This window comes from Aegilops tauschii, chromosome 4, assembly GCF_002575655.3.
Source record: "Aegilops tauschii subsp. strangulata cultivar AL8/78 chromosome 4, Aet v6.0, whole genome shotgun sequence".
Lineage (NCBI taxonomy): Eukaryota > Viridiplantae > Streptophyta > Magnoliopsida > Poales > Poaceae > Aegilops > Aegilops tauschii.
In genome coordinates this window covers 352,975,184-352,989,873 of record NC_053038.3, presented here as the reverse complement: position 1 = coordinate 352,989,873, position 14,690 = coordinate 352,975,184, and the positions used below count along the sequence as shown (strand labels likewise).

The window sequence follows — 14,690 nt, the reverse complement described above, 5'->3', positions numbered from 1 at the left end:
CATGTCAACAAGAGAAGGAAGCGAAGATTAAGCGTCATGCAAGTATCCTCAACTACTATGAAGCTATGTCTCCAAGACCACATATGACAAGCCTCAGGCCCTCAGCAAGGGACACAGGGATATTTGCACCTACTCTACTCTATCTATCTAGTTTCTACAAACAAAACTTCCCCCCTCCAGCAATTCGGCCATATCGGAATGGGGAGTAGAGCATGTTCTTGATCACAGTATCATCATCATGATCATCATAACAAAGCCAGAAACACTACATTGCTTTGCACCGGTGTCCCCATGACTATGATATACTACTAGTTCCTCCTATATATCTTCCCCGGGTTGGTGAACTTGAGCTGCTGACTGCTGGTGGGCTAGTCGCCGCGTTCTTCTAGACTTTGAGATGTGAGCGAGAGCGGCAGCTACGTCTGTAATCTGAGGTCTCTGGCTGGCTGTTTTATTCAGGCACATTCGAGCAACGGAAAGGACCTGGTACAATGATGTCATGCTGTACTGATTGCCAAGCGCTGGATCTGCCAACATTGCAAAATCCCTCCTGTTGATCAAAGGGGTGGCCTGAAATTATACACCAACAAAAGTCACAACAATTAATCTTCATCGCAGAAAGAGAAACTCGTTTTACTTTTTAGACAAAGGGTTCTTAAGATGTACATTAAAGGGCCAAACAAAAACTATATATGTTTCTGTCTAGTGTAGGCCAAACCTATTGTGGCTTCCATATGAGGAATTATGGAGAAATGCCAAGAAGAATCTTATCTCAGCAATGGCAAGACCAAATGTAATAAAAGAAAATAACAAATCTATGCTAATCAGATGATTAAAAACTACCGATAAACTTATGATGCTTCTGCCAGTTTTCAGAAGCAAATATAAATCAGAACTCACCAAAGATATCTCAGGTAAACACAATGTTGTCCTTGGTATAGACATTATAGCATTGGGGAGAAGCAAGGAGTAGTTCTATAAAAGAAAAAGAAAATGCAGAAAGTGATGCTTACCCATTCAGCAAGACTACGCTCAGCTTTGATTCGACTCTGATCTAAAGCCTTTCTTCCTGTGATTACCTCCAATATGACAACACCAAAGCTGTAAACATCCGACTTGATGGTCAACTGACCGCTCTCAAGATACTCCGGTGCACAATACCCAGGTGTACCCATCACTCTAGTTGAAACATGAGTATCGTCGCCAGTCGGACCTAGCTTTGCCAAGCCAAAGTCGGCCAGCTTTGGATGATATTCCTCACCAAGCAAAATATTCGCACACTTCACGTCACGGTTTATGATAGGAGGGTTACAGTTCACATGCAAATGCTTCAGGCCTTGAGCTGCGCCAACAAGTATCTTTATCCTTGTATTCCAGTCAATAGGCTTCTTATCAGGGGGGAGATCTAGGAGGATAAAAAACAAAACCGAATTCCGGTTAAACAAGGTTCTGATTATTCTTTAAACAATATATGGTAGTTTAGTAACATACCAAAAATATGAGTTTCCAATGAACCCAAAGGCATGTATTCATAGACTAAAAGCCTCTGATCATCATCAGCGCAGAAGCCAACAAGCTTGACAAGATTCGGGTGATGCATCCTGCTCAACACCATAACTTCTGTGCAGAACTCTCTGTTCCCTTGCAATCCATTGGGGTTGAGAATCTTTATAGCAACCTGTTGCAGCAACATACAAGCGGATCATATAGTACACCATATCCTCACAAGCCTCACTTTTCATAACAAAACAACCTCAGTAAACCATAGCATAGATCGTCGACCACATTAAAAAATACGAAACAAAATGCTACCATGATCCATTCTTGAACTCACATCGGTTTAACTTCCCATCACATTGTCGTTCATGTGACTAACAATTTAGCAAGAAAATATCTTCCGTGTTTAATACATCATCGAACATGACTGCAATTCCAATTATTGACTACCCATAAAACGTAACACATGAACTCACCTCGTTGCCGTCCAGCACACCTTTATAAACCTTTCCGAACCCACCCTCTCCCAGAAAGTGATCTCGTGGGAAGCCCAATGTCGCCGCATTCAGCTCCTCGTAGGTGAATGATAGGCGATTGGTATGCGGACCAGGGCTTGAGATAAACTTAGTGCGCACGGCCCCCTGACTGGCCTCTAATCTAGAAATCTCTGCAGAAACAAAATAGATGCACCACCAATGTAGTTGTCAGCTATCACATGAAAAAGCCTAAACACTTTCATTATCCAGAACAACACCCGTTTATGTGGAAAATTATGAATCAGCAAAAAGGAACCGAACAATTCCAATTAGTATGCAAGAACAAAAAGGTTTATTGTAAACAGAAAAGTCAAAATGACAGAAATAACACAATTCTTTACTCAACAATATCCATGTTGAAGCAATCATGTAATCTAATTATTTATTTTTGAGTAAAGTATAGATGCATGGGGTTACCCAGTAATTGGACATAGTAATTCTATAGGTAGACTCCCAATTTTTTTTTAAAACCCAGTAATTGGACACAGTAAATCAATAAATTTAGACAGACATGTACACCTAGTAATACACCAGGAACACATAGATGTATACAGTTGTACCTCATTAATAAGCACAATAAACAGGGGCAGCTATAAACAACATGTAACCTGTTTCATTTGGCATATCGTACTGCGCATATTCAAAATTTTATTTTGGTGTCTCACTTAAGTTTTCATCTATATCACTGAAATCCGGGCTTTGCCAACACACTAATCCAACCATAGCAAGAAAAGGGACTCAAATTTGAGCGGGAACATGTATTATGTATACATCACACATAGCATCGCGATCGGGTAATAACATTAATTTACTTCCTAAATAAAAATTTCCAGAATCAAAGAACATTTACTCACTAGCTGGTAAGATAATGTGCAGTTTCAAGGCCCAGAACAGCACTTTCTGTTCTAGAAGATTATTTGGACATTTGCACTGTTTTGGTCGGCGCCACGCCGCCACTGCCACGGTGGTTGTGTAGGTTTTGGGCCACTTTGGTTATCTTCTTCTAAATATAGAAGAAGACCTCAAGACTGTGCTCTGACGTGTGTTCTATAGAAAGAAGAAGAAGAAGAAGCCCTAGGACCACAAGTTCATGGCGAAATTAATTACTCAATGGTTGGAAATATACTGTATAGCGCCAGTATATCTTGTCCTGCACACAGACCAATGAGATACTAAATGACTAGTAGAATGCCCCTAATTATTATCCTGATTTATTAAAATTAACTATATTCGATGTACATGTACTACTACAAGAATAAGAAAAATGTCATGGTACATTAGCGAACAAGACCTCTCCATTGCCCTGCAAACTTGAAAGTTGAAACAGAGGGAGTAGCCGATTGGTAAAAAAGTGAATTGAAGTATCCAAAGATGCGGCAATTTCTTGGTAGTATATCCAAAGATGTGCACATGCAAAGCAGAAAGAGAGGAACGCGTGAATCTTGTGCGGTTTCAGGGCCGAGAATCACACTTTCTTGGCGGAATCGATTACTTAATCGCGAAGAAATGGACTTGCAAGAAATCCTAATTCCCAAGAATGCAACGACTCGAACGATTGCGCAAAAATCACGAGAAAGCATTGCGGCATCGCAAATTGTGGGAGCGAAGACGGGCACGGCCGCCCATGCCATGGTACTATTCCGTACACATTTCACGAACCAAACATCAAGTGAAGTAGCGCCAAGAAACCACGGGATCAGCCGCGCAAGAACCCTCGCTCATAGACCACCGACGTCAGAAACGAACCGAGAATCCGATCAACCGCACGATACCAAGAGACTACCTCGAGCGGCGGGGCCAAACTAGCAGGCCGCCGCACACGGCCAAGAACCGGCGGCGCACCGGCGTTGGGGAAGAAGAAGAAGGAGAAGAATTCCCGCACCGCAAAGGAAGAGGAGGAAGAAGGAGAAGCCGCGCGCACGTACCAGCTGAGGGCAAGGGCGTGGGCGATGGCGAGGCGGCCGGCGCGATCTGGGACGGCTTCTCGGCGGGCTCCTTCCTCCTGTCCCCCGCCGCGGCGCCCTTCTTCTGCGACGAGGTGCAGCACCCCATGGCGTCCCGAGGCGCGGAATGCAGTGGGGAGGGAGGGAGGGAAGTGCGCAGGGTTTGGGAGCCGGAGGTTGGAACGGACGACAAGCGCAGGAAGAATGTGGGGAGAAACGGACGAGTCGACACGAGACGACTCCGTCCACCCTTTTGTCCACGACTCCGAGGAAGGGCGGAACTGCTCCACTGTCCTCAGGTGCCGTCTGCTGCCTCCGCCACGCCACGCCCGCCCCGCGTGACCGTTTTGCTTCCGTGGACACGCACGCGCACTCTCCGCTACGGTCGATGCGCCTTCGGACCTACGTTACGTACTTCCTCCAAGTGCGCCTTCCTCTGGACTTTGTTTTTTCTTTGCTCTCTGTGAAATTCGCTCAGGCACCTCCTTTTCCTTCCTTGGCTGCCGCCGCCGCCGCAGCTTGAGGCGGAGATGGAGGAGTACGGCGCGGGGGACCTCCTCAGCGAGGCCATGTGCGCCGGCGCGCGGGTGGTGGTGGTGGAGGACTGCGTGGAGGCGCCCGCCGCCTTCGTCCTCCACCTCCTCCTTAAGCGCGCGCTCGCTGCGGGCGGTGGCGGTGGCGGTGGCGCGGCGCTCCTCGCCCTCGCGCAGCCCTTTTCGCACTACGACCGCGTCCTCCGCAAGATGGTAAGCGTCCCGTGCTTGCTCCCAGCCTTACCATAACCTAACCACGCTCTCTGTCTCACACACACTTGTTACTTACTTAGTGAGTACTGCAGACTTGTAGTATGTTCTTAGTAGAGAAATTATGTAATCGTGCTCATGCTTGCTTCGATTCATCATCTGTAAATAAATGGGTGACAGTCCATCACAAAATTTGACAAGGTGATCTGGGTATAGAATCTACGGAATAGTATAAATAAGTTTGCTCTAATCTGAATATGGGACCGAATCCCATACCAAACACTCGCACTTTGAAAGTTTAAATAGGTTGGACTGGGGGGACTTCACGGTTATGACTGATGATGTTTCACTGCTGGAAGTCGCTGTCGTAAATCCGACTCCGTTGCCCAACATCATCCATCATAACAGTGAATCATTGGGTTTATGCATAATGCTTCATGTCAGAACTGTATACTTGTGTTGCCAGGAAGCCAGTACCGAATGAACTGGCAGCAATAGCTCAATGTATGTGAAATTTCAGTATTTCAACAACCAGCTCATCCAGAACCAGAAGGTCTAGCAAGTTTGCACAAGTTAAATCTAACTTTGATTGCTGCACTGGAGGCTGGACTGACCATTCAGAGAGCGTATATTTTTCGATTTCTACCAGTACTGTGGCCTACTCTAAATGTTGGACGGCTCATGATTTCTTCTTCTGAAATTTTCCAGGGCTGTAACTTATCCATGCATAGGAAGAGTGAGAGACTTCATTTCTTTGACTTGCAGGGGTTCCCAGGCAAGCAAGCAAACAATCTTTGAGTACCTTGTTTCTCCAAATGCTGCATCATTGTTAACAAGTCACTGATTTGCATGCTTGTTTACTCAGGTGGAACACAGGGAGGTGCCATTGCTGATAGCTTAGCTCAGCTGTATAGTGCTGTTCAGAGAGTGGTGGAGACATGCAGGGCTGGAGAAAATGCAGGTCGGTTCACGGTTATGATAGATGATGTTTCACTCTTGGAAGTTGCTGCCAATGGTTCTGCAGATGATGTCTTGGACTTCTTGCATTATTGTGTGACACTTACGTCTGAGATGGTAAAACTGAATCTGCCAATCACTGCCAGTACTCTTTCTTCACAGCATATTCACATTTTTTACACCTTGTTTGTGTCTTGGCAGAATTGCTCGCTTGTGGTTCTTATTCATGAGGATATTTATTCAAGCGAGGATGGTGTGGGACTTCTCGCACATCTGCGCTATATTGCGGATCTTGTGATTAAAGCAGCACCTCTGAGCACTGGTTTAGCCACTGATGTTCATGGACAGGTCAGGTTCCTTCTTGATCACCACTCTGCATACTTTAGGTTCTTGGCTTGATTTTTTGAGCCACTATAGATAGCTGTGAATTACTCCGGCAAACGTTGGTCTTATTGTGAATGGTGGCACTTGGCACCGTCCATTTTATTTAGAGTTGACAAGCGTTTCATTCTTTTGTCAACAGCTGTCAGTGGTAAACAAAGGAATGCTCATCGAGCAAAGGCCGGCGAAAGGGCAGAAAGTTTGGAGCTTCCATTTTAAGGTGAAGGAAAACGGCGCAGACTTCTTCTACCCAGGGAGCAGACATTAGAACTTTGGCCACAGTAAAGCTGCACAGCAGATATCGCTTCAGTGATGCCAGTTGATGGGTCTCTCGTTATGTTGAAGTTGCCCTGTTTTAAGGAATATCATGGAAAGGAAAGCAGCATTGCCCGGTTCAGGACCTGCATGGTTGCATCTCTTTTTGCCTTTTTTTGGGAAGTTTGTGTTGCCTTTATTCATTGGAAAAGGGGATGTACACAACATTGTAAGCCTGTGATATGGAGTATTCGAGCAGACGCTAGGGGAACTGCAATGCCAAAACATAATTACTCCCTCTGTAAAGTAGTGATCTAAAAGGTCTTATATTACCCCCTCTGTAAAGAAATAGTATATGATTGTTTAGATCATTATATTAGTGATCTAAACAAGCTTATATTTCTCTACAGAGGGAGTAGAAGTGAAGTGCAACCTTTTGACTTTAGAACACCACCTTGTCAGTTATATCAGCTTGGTCAAGGTGGAATGATTTAACATGCATTATGTATATAGATAGATATAGATAGATACGAGTGACAGCTTGGTCAAGGTTGAATAATTTAACATGCATTATGTATATAGATAGATATATACAGATATGAGTGACAACTTGGCTACTGGCTTGCTCCTTCTTAAGACTCTTCTTGAGTAAGACTAAGCATATCTATCTCTCCAAGAGAACTGAAGATCGCAAACCACAACGAGGGGTAACATGCATGGTACTTACTACGACGGATGGCCACATAGATTAGATATTACAAAAGTTCATCTGGAGTCGGCCGGCCAGGGACAATAATCATACGGGTGGGTCTTTATTTGTTGAGCACTCTAATGTGAGAGTCAATAACCTATGTACGTATGTAGTAACAGACGCTACAGTGGACCAGAAGGGAGGGTCGTGTCATCCGTCTTCTGCTTGGCCTGCCTCATCTTGTCCAGACTGTCGAACGAATTGCCCACGGACACGTGGCCGCTGCTCGGCCAGTCTCTTCCTGCTTTGGTACCGCACCTGAAAATAGCCAAGCCGACGAGGCCGTCAATACAGACCATCAGAGACGTCAAATGCTTCAGCAGATAAAATCACACTCCCCAAGGCACTATCAATTACATTTTCTACGCCTATGCTGCTATGCTATTCCGTTTAGTGGCCTGCCATTACATTTTTGGAAGCAACATAAAAGCTCATGTTTCTCTCTCGCTCTTTCTCTTTTTGTTTTGTTTTGACGAAATTAAGCGTTTCTCTCTTTCAGAAGTAAGAAGTTAATATTCATCATCATCATGACTTGCGTCCAACTACTAGGAAAACATTCCTGGTCATTCATACTATACTAAATCAAACTGAAAGGGGCCTAATTTTGGAAGTCCCTGCTTTAGAAAGCATGTAGCTGAAAATAGATTTACCTTTTTCCCGAAGTTCCTCTCTTTCCGCTTCTGCCTGAATTTGTTCACTGCAGCTTCTCGTTGGCTGAGCTGATTCTGACAAACCATGTCATTGCCACTACCGCTCGGCCTGCTCCCGCTGCCATTGCCACCGTCAGCCTCAATTTTGTCCATGGTACCACTCTCCATGTTTGGCCTTGCAATATTGGGAGCGGAGCTACTTCCATTCTGCGTATTGCTTCCATTATTGCTGCCTGAGACGCTCACGTTCACACCATAGTTAGCAGCATGACCTTCCATGGGTGAATCGGAAGCATTGGATGAGCCACACCGAGCGTTTGATGCACCGTCAATTAATGTCTGTTGCTGTGCCATAACATGGCGGTAATAGTGTGCATGATGGTGATGCTGCACAGAGCTTTGCTGTGCCTCGCTTGAGTGGCCCACTTTCACTGCATTGGCAATTTCTTCAGCAGCTTTGTCCTTGCGTGCCACATGAGCTGGTGACACTTGGTGCTGCACCGGATGGAATGCTGAAGTCTGCTGGTTCGATTTAACAAGTGATGGTAACATAACTCTCTCCCTGTCTGTACAAGGCTTTGCGATGGCATTCTTTGTACTGGAGCCCATGTCATTGTTGTTGCTACTGCCATTTGAGCCCTGCTTTATTTGAGCAGCATCTGAATTTGACTCCATCTTGCAGGTGGAGTTCGTTTTCACAGCCTCTGAGCTGTTATCTTGAGGTGAACAGCTTCCCCGAAATGTTGCCCCACCTTGATCGGAAGCCATGGGAGTATGGTACCTTGCAAAATAAAGGACAGTTAGTACGCAACTTATTGCTGTGTTCATAACTTAGTAACTATAGTGATGTTATGCTTTGCACCTGGTGAATGCTGACAGATTTGATCTTTTCGGAATACTTTGTTCATCATGGATTTCAGTTTCACATCTAGTTGTTTCCGATATCTTCAGACCCAGCTCTTGGGATGGCATGTTGATGGGAGAATCGTTTTTCATTTCATTCCCGTTTGGCATCTTGGAGGAGCAGTCAGGTGCATCAGTGATTCTAGCAGCCTGTTTCGATTCTGTGTTTCTGGCTATTGAACTAATCAAATCAGCAGTTTGACAAGTTGGTTTGTCGATGACTATTTTGTTTACTGACTTGTTTTGGGATGTGAGATTCTCATGCTGTTTTTCTGTTGGATTAACAGACATCTCATTTGGAGAAGATTGATACCCAAGACTTGAATTTCTAGGAGCGCCTATTTCTAAGTATTTCCCCATGGAGTCATCTGCATAGAAGTGGCAGTTGGTTGACAGACAGTAAAAGAAAAAGGTGTATTTACTTTGTACAAAGGATACTGTTAGCATAAGATACCATTATTTTCTTTTTGATTATTGATGTTCCTTTTATTTGCAGTCGGCAACCACCTATTGCTGCCTATCTCTGATCTGGGGTGAATTACTTGCGCACAAGTACTATCAGGTGATTCTGCTAGATGATCAGAAGACAAAAGTTGTGGGCTATCAATCTCCACAGCACGCTTCGTCCATGAACTCTGCATTTTAATATAGATCGGCGGCATGAGAATAGATTTTCAAAAGAGATTTCTTAAAAAACATTGGCACAAACGCTATCATTTTGTTACTCAGTTCTAAGGGTGGACTCAGGGTGAGACGTTAAAAGGTCTAAAATGCCCACGGTGAATCGCTCTAGGATCTGATCTGGGGTGAATTAGTGAATTACTAGGAAGTACAAAGTATGTGCACGAAAAAATTGTACTTAACACATAGCTTTTCAACCAGCAGAGGTATTAATCCTATTAATTTTGGAAGAGTCAAACATTTGTTCCGAGTAGTATTCAACTAATACCCTTTATATTACATCTATCGCAATCTTCTGATGAGTAAGAAGTACCTTCCAATTTTAAGTAACCGACGTACCTGAGTGCCACTGCCATTATCACTGCCATCCCTAGCATTGGGCCCAACACTAAAGTCGTCATCGGCATCATCATCGTCATCGTCATCGTCATCATGACTGCCGCAATCGTCATCGTCATCATGACTGTTGTTCTCATATTCATCACCAGCCTTCGGTTTGGAACATTTTTGTGTATGGATGCCACTTTCACTTCCACTGGACTAGATTCAGAAAAAGGCAAATTCCAGAGTGATAATCAGAGAAGATAAATAGGTAGGTCAAAGAAACTATGCCCTCGTGACTTTTGGGCTTGGTTTTCCGACATGAAATAAGCTAGACCAACAACAAGCAACTTACACTGTGGCATCGCCTCCATATGTGCTGCCAAAGGGTCTTAAGTTCATTCTTCCGTATCGGCTTCACTAAGAAGTCAACTGCTCCCTTTGATAGACACCTAAAGACTGTACTCATCGAGTCATTCTTAGACATCACTGCACAGAAACAACATAAGCTTTAGAAGCTAAGAATATTTAAACTAACAAATTAGCAAGGACCAAAATAAGTGTATTAATCTGTTGGAGCAATATGGTTGAGCAGGAAAGCTGCTTACTGATCACAGGAATGCCCTTGCAAATACTGTGACTCGTGATCTTACTGAGCAGACCAATGCCAGATAGACAAGGCATGGCGACCTCGGTTAATACCAGGTCAATACGGTTTTGCACATCTTCAAGATATTGCCATGCATGCAATCCATTCTCAGCAGAGATAACTACAAAGGAAAGATATGCATTTTGCAGTCAATGGATTGACGTAATTGAAACAGTTTCAAAGAAAAGCAATATTGATTTAGCTTTCACCTTTGAATATAAAAGGAAAGGCATAATTCTAATAGGAAATAACATAATGTACCGACCGAATTAACAAAAACATCAAACGTGCAATTTACATCAGGAAGATCCATGACACTTGAATAGAGTTTGTATTTACCCAATTTAGTGCAAGAAACTACTCAAAGATAACTAGGCTCAAGTTTGCAAAGTTCCTAGGTTCAGTTAGCTTGTGAGAGTGGGGATAAGTTAAAGCCTTGTCAAATCACTTCAGTTGCACTGATTTCAATTAGCAGCAAGACCAAATGTCAGTTGGCTATTTGATTTTTCTTTCTCGGTGTTGGTGCTCACCTTGGCATCTTTCTAACAAAAGTTCCTGGCCATTTATGCATTCATTCATGTTAACAGTTAACAAAACTATGCTGATTGATCAAGATTGACCATGCCCATCAACTGATGCACCAAGACGGGAGCATTCACCATCAGGCACCTTCTTCCACTGAAGTAAAACTAATAGCCAGATCAACTAATTGCTGACTGGGGAATTGAATGAAGATTTCATGTTCTAAATACAGGTCGGCATCATGGTGTCTTTAGCTATGATCAATTAGGATGTGCCATCAAAATCATTGCTCTTATTTTAGCATGCTCGATGCACTCTTTTTCACAACAAGCAATTTCAGTTCCCCCTTTTCCACAATAAGCAAGTCCAGTATCCCCTTGTTCTTTTTTGTTTTGGAAAAGGAGGATAACCTCCAGCCTCAGTATCCCCCTGTATAAATGTTGTGATAGATGTATGGTCGCACTATCAGTTCAAAATCAACTCGAAGTGAAATCTAAAACTGAAAGAGAGAGAGAACAAAATACAATAACATGAACACTCTGGCCTCTAACAGACCTACAAACAACAAAAGATCAAAATCCAATTTAATAATTTACTTGAAACTAGAGTTTAAATTTGCAGGGCATTACCTTCATAGCCACACTTACGGAGCAGAGCACGGACAACATGTCGGGTACAGTCATCGTTCTCCACCAGCAAGACCCTTAGTGTCTTCACCGGCAGGAACTTCTCCCACCGGATAACCCGGTCTTGCTGCTGCTTCTGCTCGTCCAAGCCTGGCGGCGCACTGTGCGTGCTGGGCCAGTCCTCTTCCTTGATGCCGCCCCTCCATTCCTTGTCCTCGTTTGCCTTGAGGGCATGGCCATTCTCTACGGCGCCGTTTCCGGTTCCCCTAATATCACTGGTGGAAGGTCCGTCCGCGCCAGCTTGACCGGCGCTCACCATCAGCTGGATCCGTGGCGTTTGCAACTAGAGACGGTTCACAGACGACGGCGCATGCCCTGCCCTGGCTTCAGAAATGGGCATGCTGCATCCAACGACTGGAATCTGCAACGAGCACGCATGGATCAAGGTCGAATCTATCACGAGCATGAGAAATGCTTCGAATTATGGGCAGTTCGTCGTCAATTGACACGCACACCGTACGAAATTGTTAAGGCTCGGCGCGAGAACGGATTTACCGTACAAAATTGGTACTAGTTACTGGAGCAAAGATGAGCGTAATTTAGAGATTATAGGAGCTTAAAAGACTGAGGAAATAGTCTTGGTGATGAGATGAAATTAGACTGCATCAGCAGTACTCGAGCTTTCAACAGAATCAGACAGGTAAACCAAGCGTCAAACTCCCACCGCGACTCAACCCCGACGAGGCATCACTGACAGAGCGCCTCACGGCGGTCCACCCGTGCCGGATTCCGGCGGCGGGCGGCCGAGATCCACCGAATTTCGAGGCCCCCGGCCCCAAAATCAGCTAAAGCGAACCCCCAAAAAGGTGGACAGAGACGAGCGCTTGCGTTGCCAGAGGGAAGGGCGCGCACCGTGGTGGGTCGAGGGGCGGGCGGTGGCGGCATGGGCGTGGGCGCGCGAGCTTTGACCCGCGCGTGGAAGTAGCCGTGGATGTTTCCACAACGCGGCGGGGTGTCACGAGGACCAGGCGAGAGATAAAACTGAGCCTGGGCTCTGTGGGGAGAAGAGAGGAGAGAAGTGGTGGTGCCGAAGGAAGGAAGGAGGCGAGGGGACGAGAGGGAGGAAATAGATAACGGGGCGACCATGACGTGGAGCAAGTGGAGGCGGGGAGGGCCGGAGGGAGCGGGTGGGGCTTGCGACCCGCCGGGATCCGACGAAATCTAAAGCCGCGCGCTCCATCGGCCCGTCAGATCCGCCCGGGGAGCCCCGACACGTGGAGCGCCGCGTGGGGCTCCGCCGCGGCCGGGGCGCTGCCGGGTGGGGCCGAGCGACGCACTTCGGTAGGTGCGGGTTGGCGGCTACTGTAGTTGACAGTGGGCCCGGGAGGGGCGCCGCAGGAAAGATCGTCACGGCGTAGCCTCATCACGTCTTCACGGCGTTTAGGCATGGCTGGGTTTTTCTTTTTGTGGTAATGAAAGGGATGGGGTTGGAGGCTGGAGAGTGATCTGTGGACTAGAGTAGTACAGTTTTACCTTTTCTGGCATCGTTTTTCTGGTTCAACAGGAACGCTTCGTCTCATCCACACGTTTTGAGACCTCATGCAATGGCCTTTTTTTCTACGAGAAAACAAGTTTGCCTTGTTTCTAAAATAAGCTACTAATTCTAAATCAATCTGAGCCGCACACTTGTAAGCTTGCTTTTCTATTACTCCCTCCATTTCAAAATAAGTATCGTGATTTTTGTTTTGATTTTGAAGTAAAACGAGGAGACTTGTTTTGGAAAGGAGGCTTAGTTTATGGTTCTTCAGCTGTGCTGTGCTGTGCTAAGTTTCATTCATAGTAAATTGTCAATCTATAAGTAGTGAACTACGAGTAGAAATTTTAGCATTCTAGCTGGCCAACTATTTGTTTCTTTAGCTACAACAAGAATTAAAATAAAATGAGCATTAAAATAGTTTTATACCAAAAATAGCAACTATAATAAATAAAATAACGGACAATTTGGCAAATTTTGATATTATGCACCACTATAGCAAACAAGGCTTCTATCATTTATGGTTGTCGCATGTGTTTTCACAGATTTTTCGACCTTTCATTTTCGTTGCTACCACTCAGTGAGGTAGCAATAATTAATTATGTTTTAGCTTATCTCAGTTCTATCTATGAACTTGAAGATGGCGATGACAAACATAGGATAGACATGATTTGAGCCTTAGGAGCATGTTGAGAAATTGATTTGATTACTAAGTAAGCCACTCCATGCTTGGGCACGTGTAACGCCCTGACCACAATCATCGATTTCCATTTGTTATGACTGACTATCCCCTGGAATATAGCTTGGTCAAATATGCTTAATCAGCCCACTTTGTGCTTACTCACATGAACCTGAGAACCATTTTTTCGGAGGTTCTTTGGAGATGAACTTCCGAAAAAGAAAGTCCTAATATGAGTAGTTTATCAATTCTATTAACCATGATGTCACGTACACCCAACTCAAAGAAACCAACATCTCCGTCGGTCTAACAAGAACGCTCACTCTGGGGAGAACGTCTAGTTGATCGTTGGTTGAGAATGATAGTTGTCGCTGGTGTTAGGCTCTCCTGCGCCGCCGGCCACTCCGGCCCCAGCGCCCACCTGCTCATGACGATCGCCACTCCGGGACCGTCGCCCCCCACTCCCCATGGCCACCCCGTTGCCCCCCGACCGTCGGCCGTAGCCATGAGCTGCGATGGATGGAGTCGAGTCCCTCCTCCGCCGGATCTGATGCCCCGTCCTACCGCGACGCGCTCTGCTCGACGCCCTCTCGCCAGGCCTGTAGCGACCCGACCTCAAACGGTCAAGTCTCTGTGCTTAAGTGTCATCCCTGGATCGGTAATGCTGACACACACAGTACTCGAAGGATTTATAACAAAGTAGCAATCACACACTTATTACATCGATAGTCTCAAAAGAGAACTTATTACAATAAATATGGGTTAAGGCCATCTAAATAAATAACAGCGGAAGGTTTGGAAGATAAAGTGAGTCCATCAACTCCAACGACATAGCTGAGTGCACGACAACGACCTAGCGCACCTTACTCTTCGTCTGAAAAGTCTGCAACATGAGACGTTGCAGCCCGAAAACGGGTCAGCACATGGAATATGCTGGCAATATAACACAGTAGAGCAATGAACAAGATAGATGCTATCACTACATGCATATATGGCTGGTGGAGGTTCTATGGTTAATATGTTTTTGCGAAAAGCCAATTTTTCCCTACAACAAAGGAATAT

At 45.2% G+C, this 14,690-nt stretch overlaps 3 protein-coding genes across 4 annotated transcripts; 1 reads left to right on the top strand and 2 right to left on the bottom strand.

The window, feature by feature from the left end:
- Positions 1–27: 27 nt before the first annotated feature.
- On the bottom strand, positions 28–4,181 carry LOC109785675 (serine/threonine-protein kinase PBL27). Of its 2 annotated transcripts, XM_040387260.3 has the most exons (6): positions 3,959–4,181; positions 1,974–2,164; positions 1,492–1,678; positions 1,014–1,405; positions 901–975; positions 197–570 (listed from the first exon to the last, which is right to left on the bottom strand). In XM_040387260.3, exons 1-6 carry the CDS (start codon positions 4,083–4,085, stop codon positions 319–321), a joined length of 1,224 nt encoding a protein of 407 aa, XP_040243194.1. In that variant the 5' UTR covers positions 4,086–4,181; the 3' UTR covers positions 197–318. The 2 variants fall into 2 exon arrangements, with proteins under 2 accessions (XP_020199864.1, XP_040243194.1); XM_020344275.4 differs by lacking the exon at positions 901–975 and having other exon boundaries at positions 28–570; positions 3,959–4,176.
- Positions 4,182–4,419: 238 nt separating this feature from the next.
- Positions 4,420–6,618, top strand: LOC109785678 (elongator complex protein 6). The gene is made up of 5 exons (XM_020344276.4): positions 4,420–4,722; positions 5,428–5,494; positions 5,585–5,793; positions 5,878–6,024; positions 6,200–6,618. The coding sequence occupies exons 1-5, from the start codon at positions 4,507–4,509 to the stop codon at positions 6,323–6,325; spliced, it is 765 nt and encodes a 254-aa protein (XP_020199865.1). The 5' UTR covers positions 4,420–4,506; the 3' UTR covers positions 6,326–6,618.
- Positions 6,619–6,863: 245 nt separating this feature from the next.
- On the bottom strand, positions 6,864–12,631 carry LOC109785674 (two-component response regulator-like PRR73). The gene is made up of 9 exons (XM_020344274.4): positions 12,328–12,631; positions 11,419–11,836; positions 10,227–10,388; positions 9,974–10,107; positions 9,637–9,837; positions 9,071–9,251; positions 8,576–8,984; positions 7,714–8,494; positions 6,864–7,321 (listed from the first exon to the last, which is right to left on the bottom strand). The coding sequence occupies exons 2-9, from the start codon at positions 11,732–11,734 to the stop codon at positions 7,214–7,216; spliced, it is 2,292 nt and encodes a 763-aa protein (XP_020199863.1). The 5' UTR covers positions 11,735–11,836; positions 12,328–12,631; the 3' UTR covers positions 6,864–7,213.
- Between the last annotated feature and the right edge of the window lie 2,059 nt (positions 12,632–14,690).

Bases quoted from the DNA above. Each gene is read 5' to 3' on its own strand.
- LOC109785675 (XM_040387260.3), bottom strand. From the start codon at position 4,085: ATGGGGTGCTGCACCTCGTCGCAGAAGAAGGGCGCCGCGGCGGGGGAC. The intron at 1,679-1,973 runs GTGAGTTCATGT...TTGCTGCAACAG, and splicing joins GTGTGCTGGACGGCAACGAG to GTTGCTATAAAGATTCTCAA. The intron at 571-900 runs GTGAGTTCTGAT...GTATAATTTCAG, and splicing joins GTTTACCTGAGATATCTTTG to GCCACCCCTTTGATCAACAG.
- LOC109785678 (XM_020344276.4), top strand. From the start codon at position 4,507: ATGGAGGAGTACGGCGCGGGGGACCTCCTCAGCGAGGCCATGTGCGCC. The intron at 5,794-5,877 runs GTAAAACTGAAT...GTGTCTTGGCAG, and splicing joins TGACACTTACGTCTGAGATG to AATTGCTCGCTTGTGGTTCT. The intron at 6,025-6,199 runs GTCAGGTTCCTT...TTTTGTCAACAG, and splicing joins CCACTGATGTTCATGGACAG to CTGTCAGTGGTAAACAAAGG.
- LOC109785674 (XM_020344274.4), bottom strand. From the start codon at position 11,734: ATGGTGAGCGCCGGTCAAGCTGGCGCGGACGGACCTTCCACCAGTGAT. The intron at 10,389-11,418 runs GTAATGCCCTGC...TTTCCTTTGTAG, and splicing joins CCGTAAGTGTGGCTATGAAG to TTATCTCTGCTGAGAATGGA. The intron at 9,838-9,973 runs GTAAGTTGCTTG...TTCTGAATCTAG, and splicing joins TATGGAGGCGATGCCACAGT to TCCAGTGGAAGTGAAAGTGG.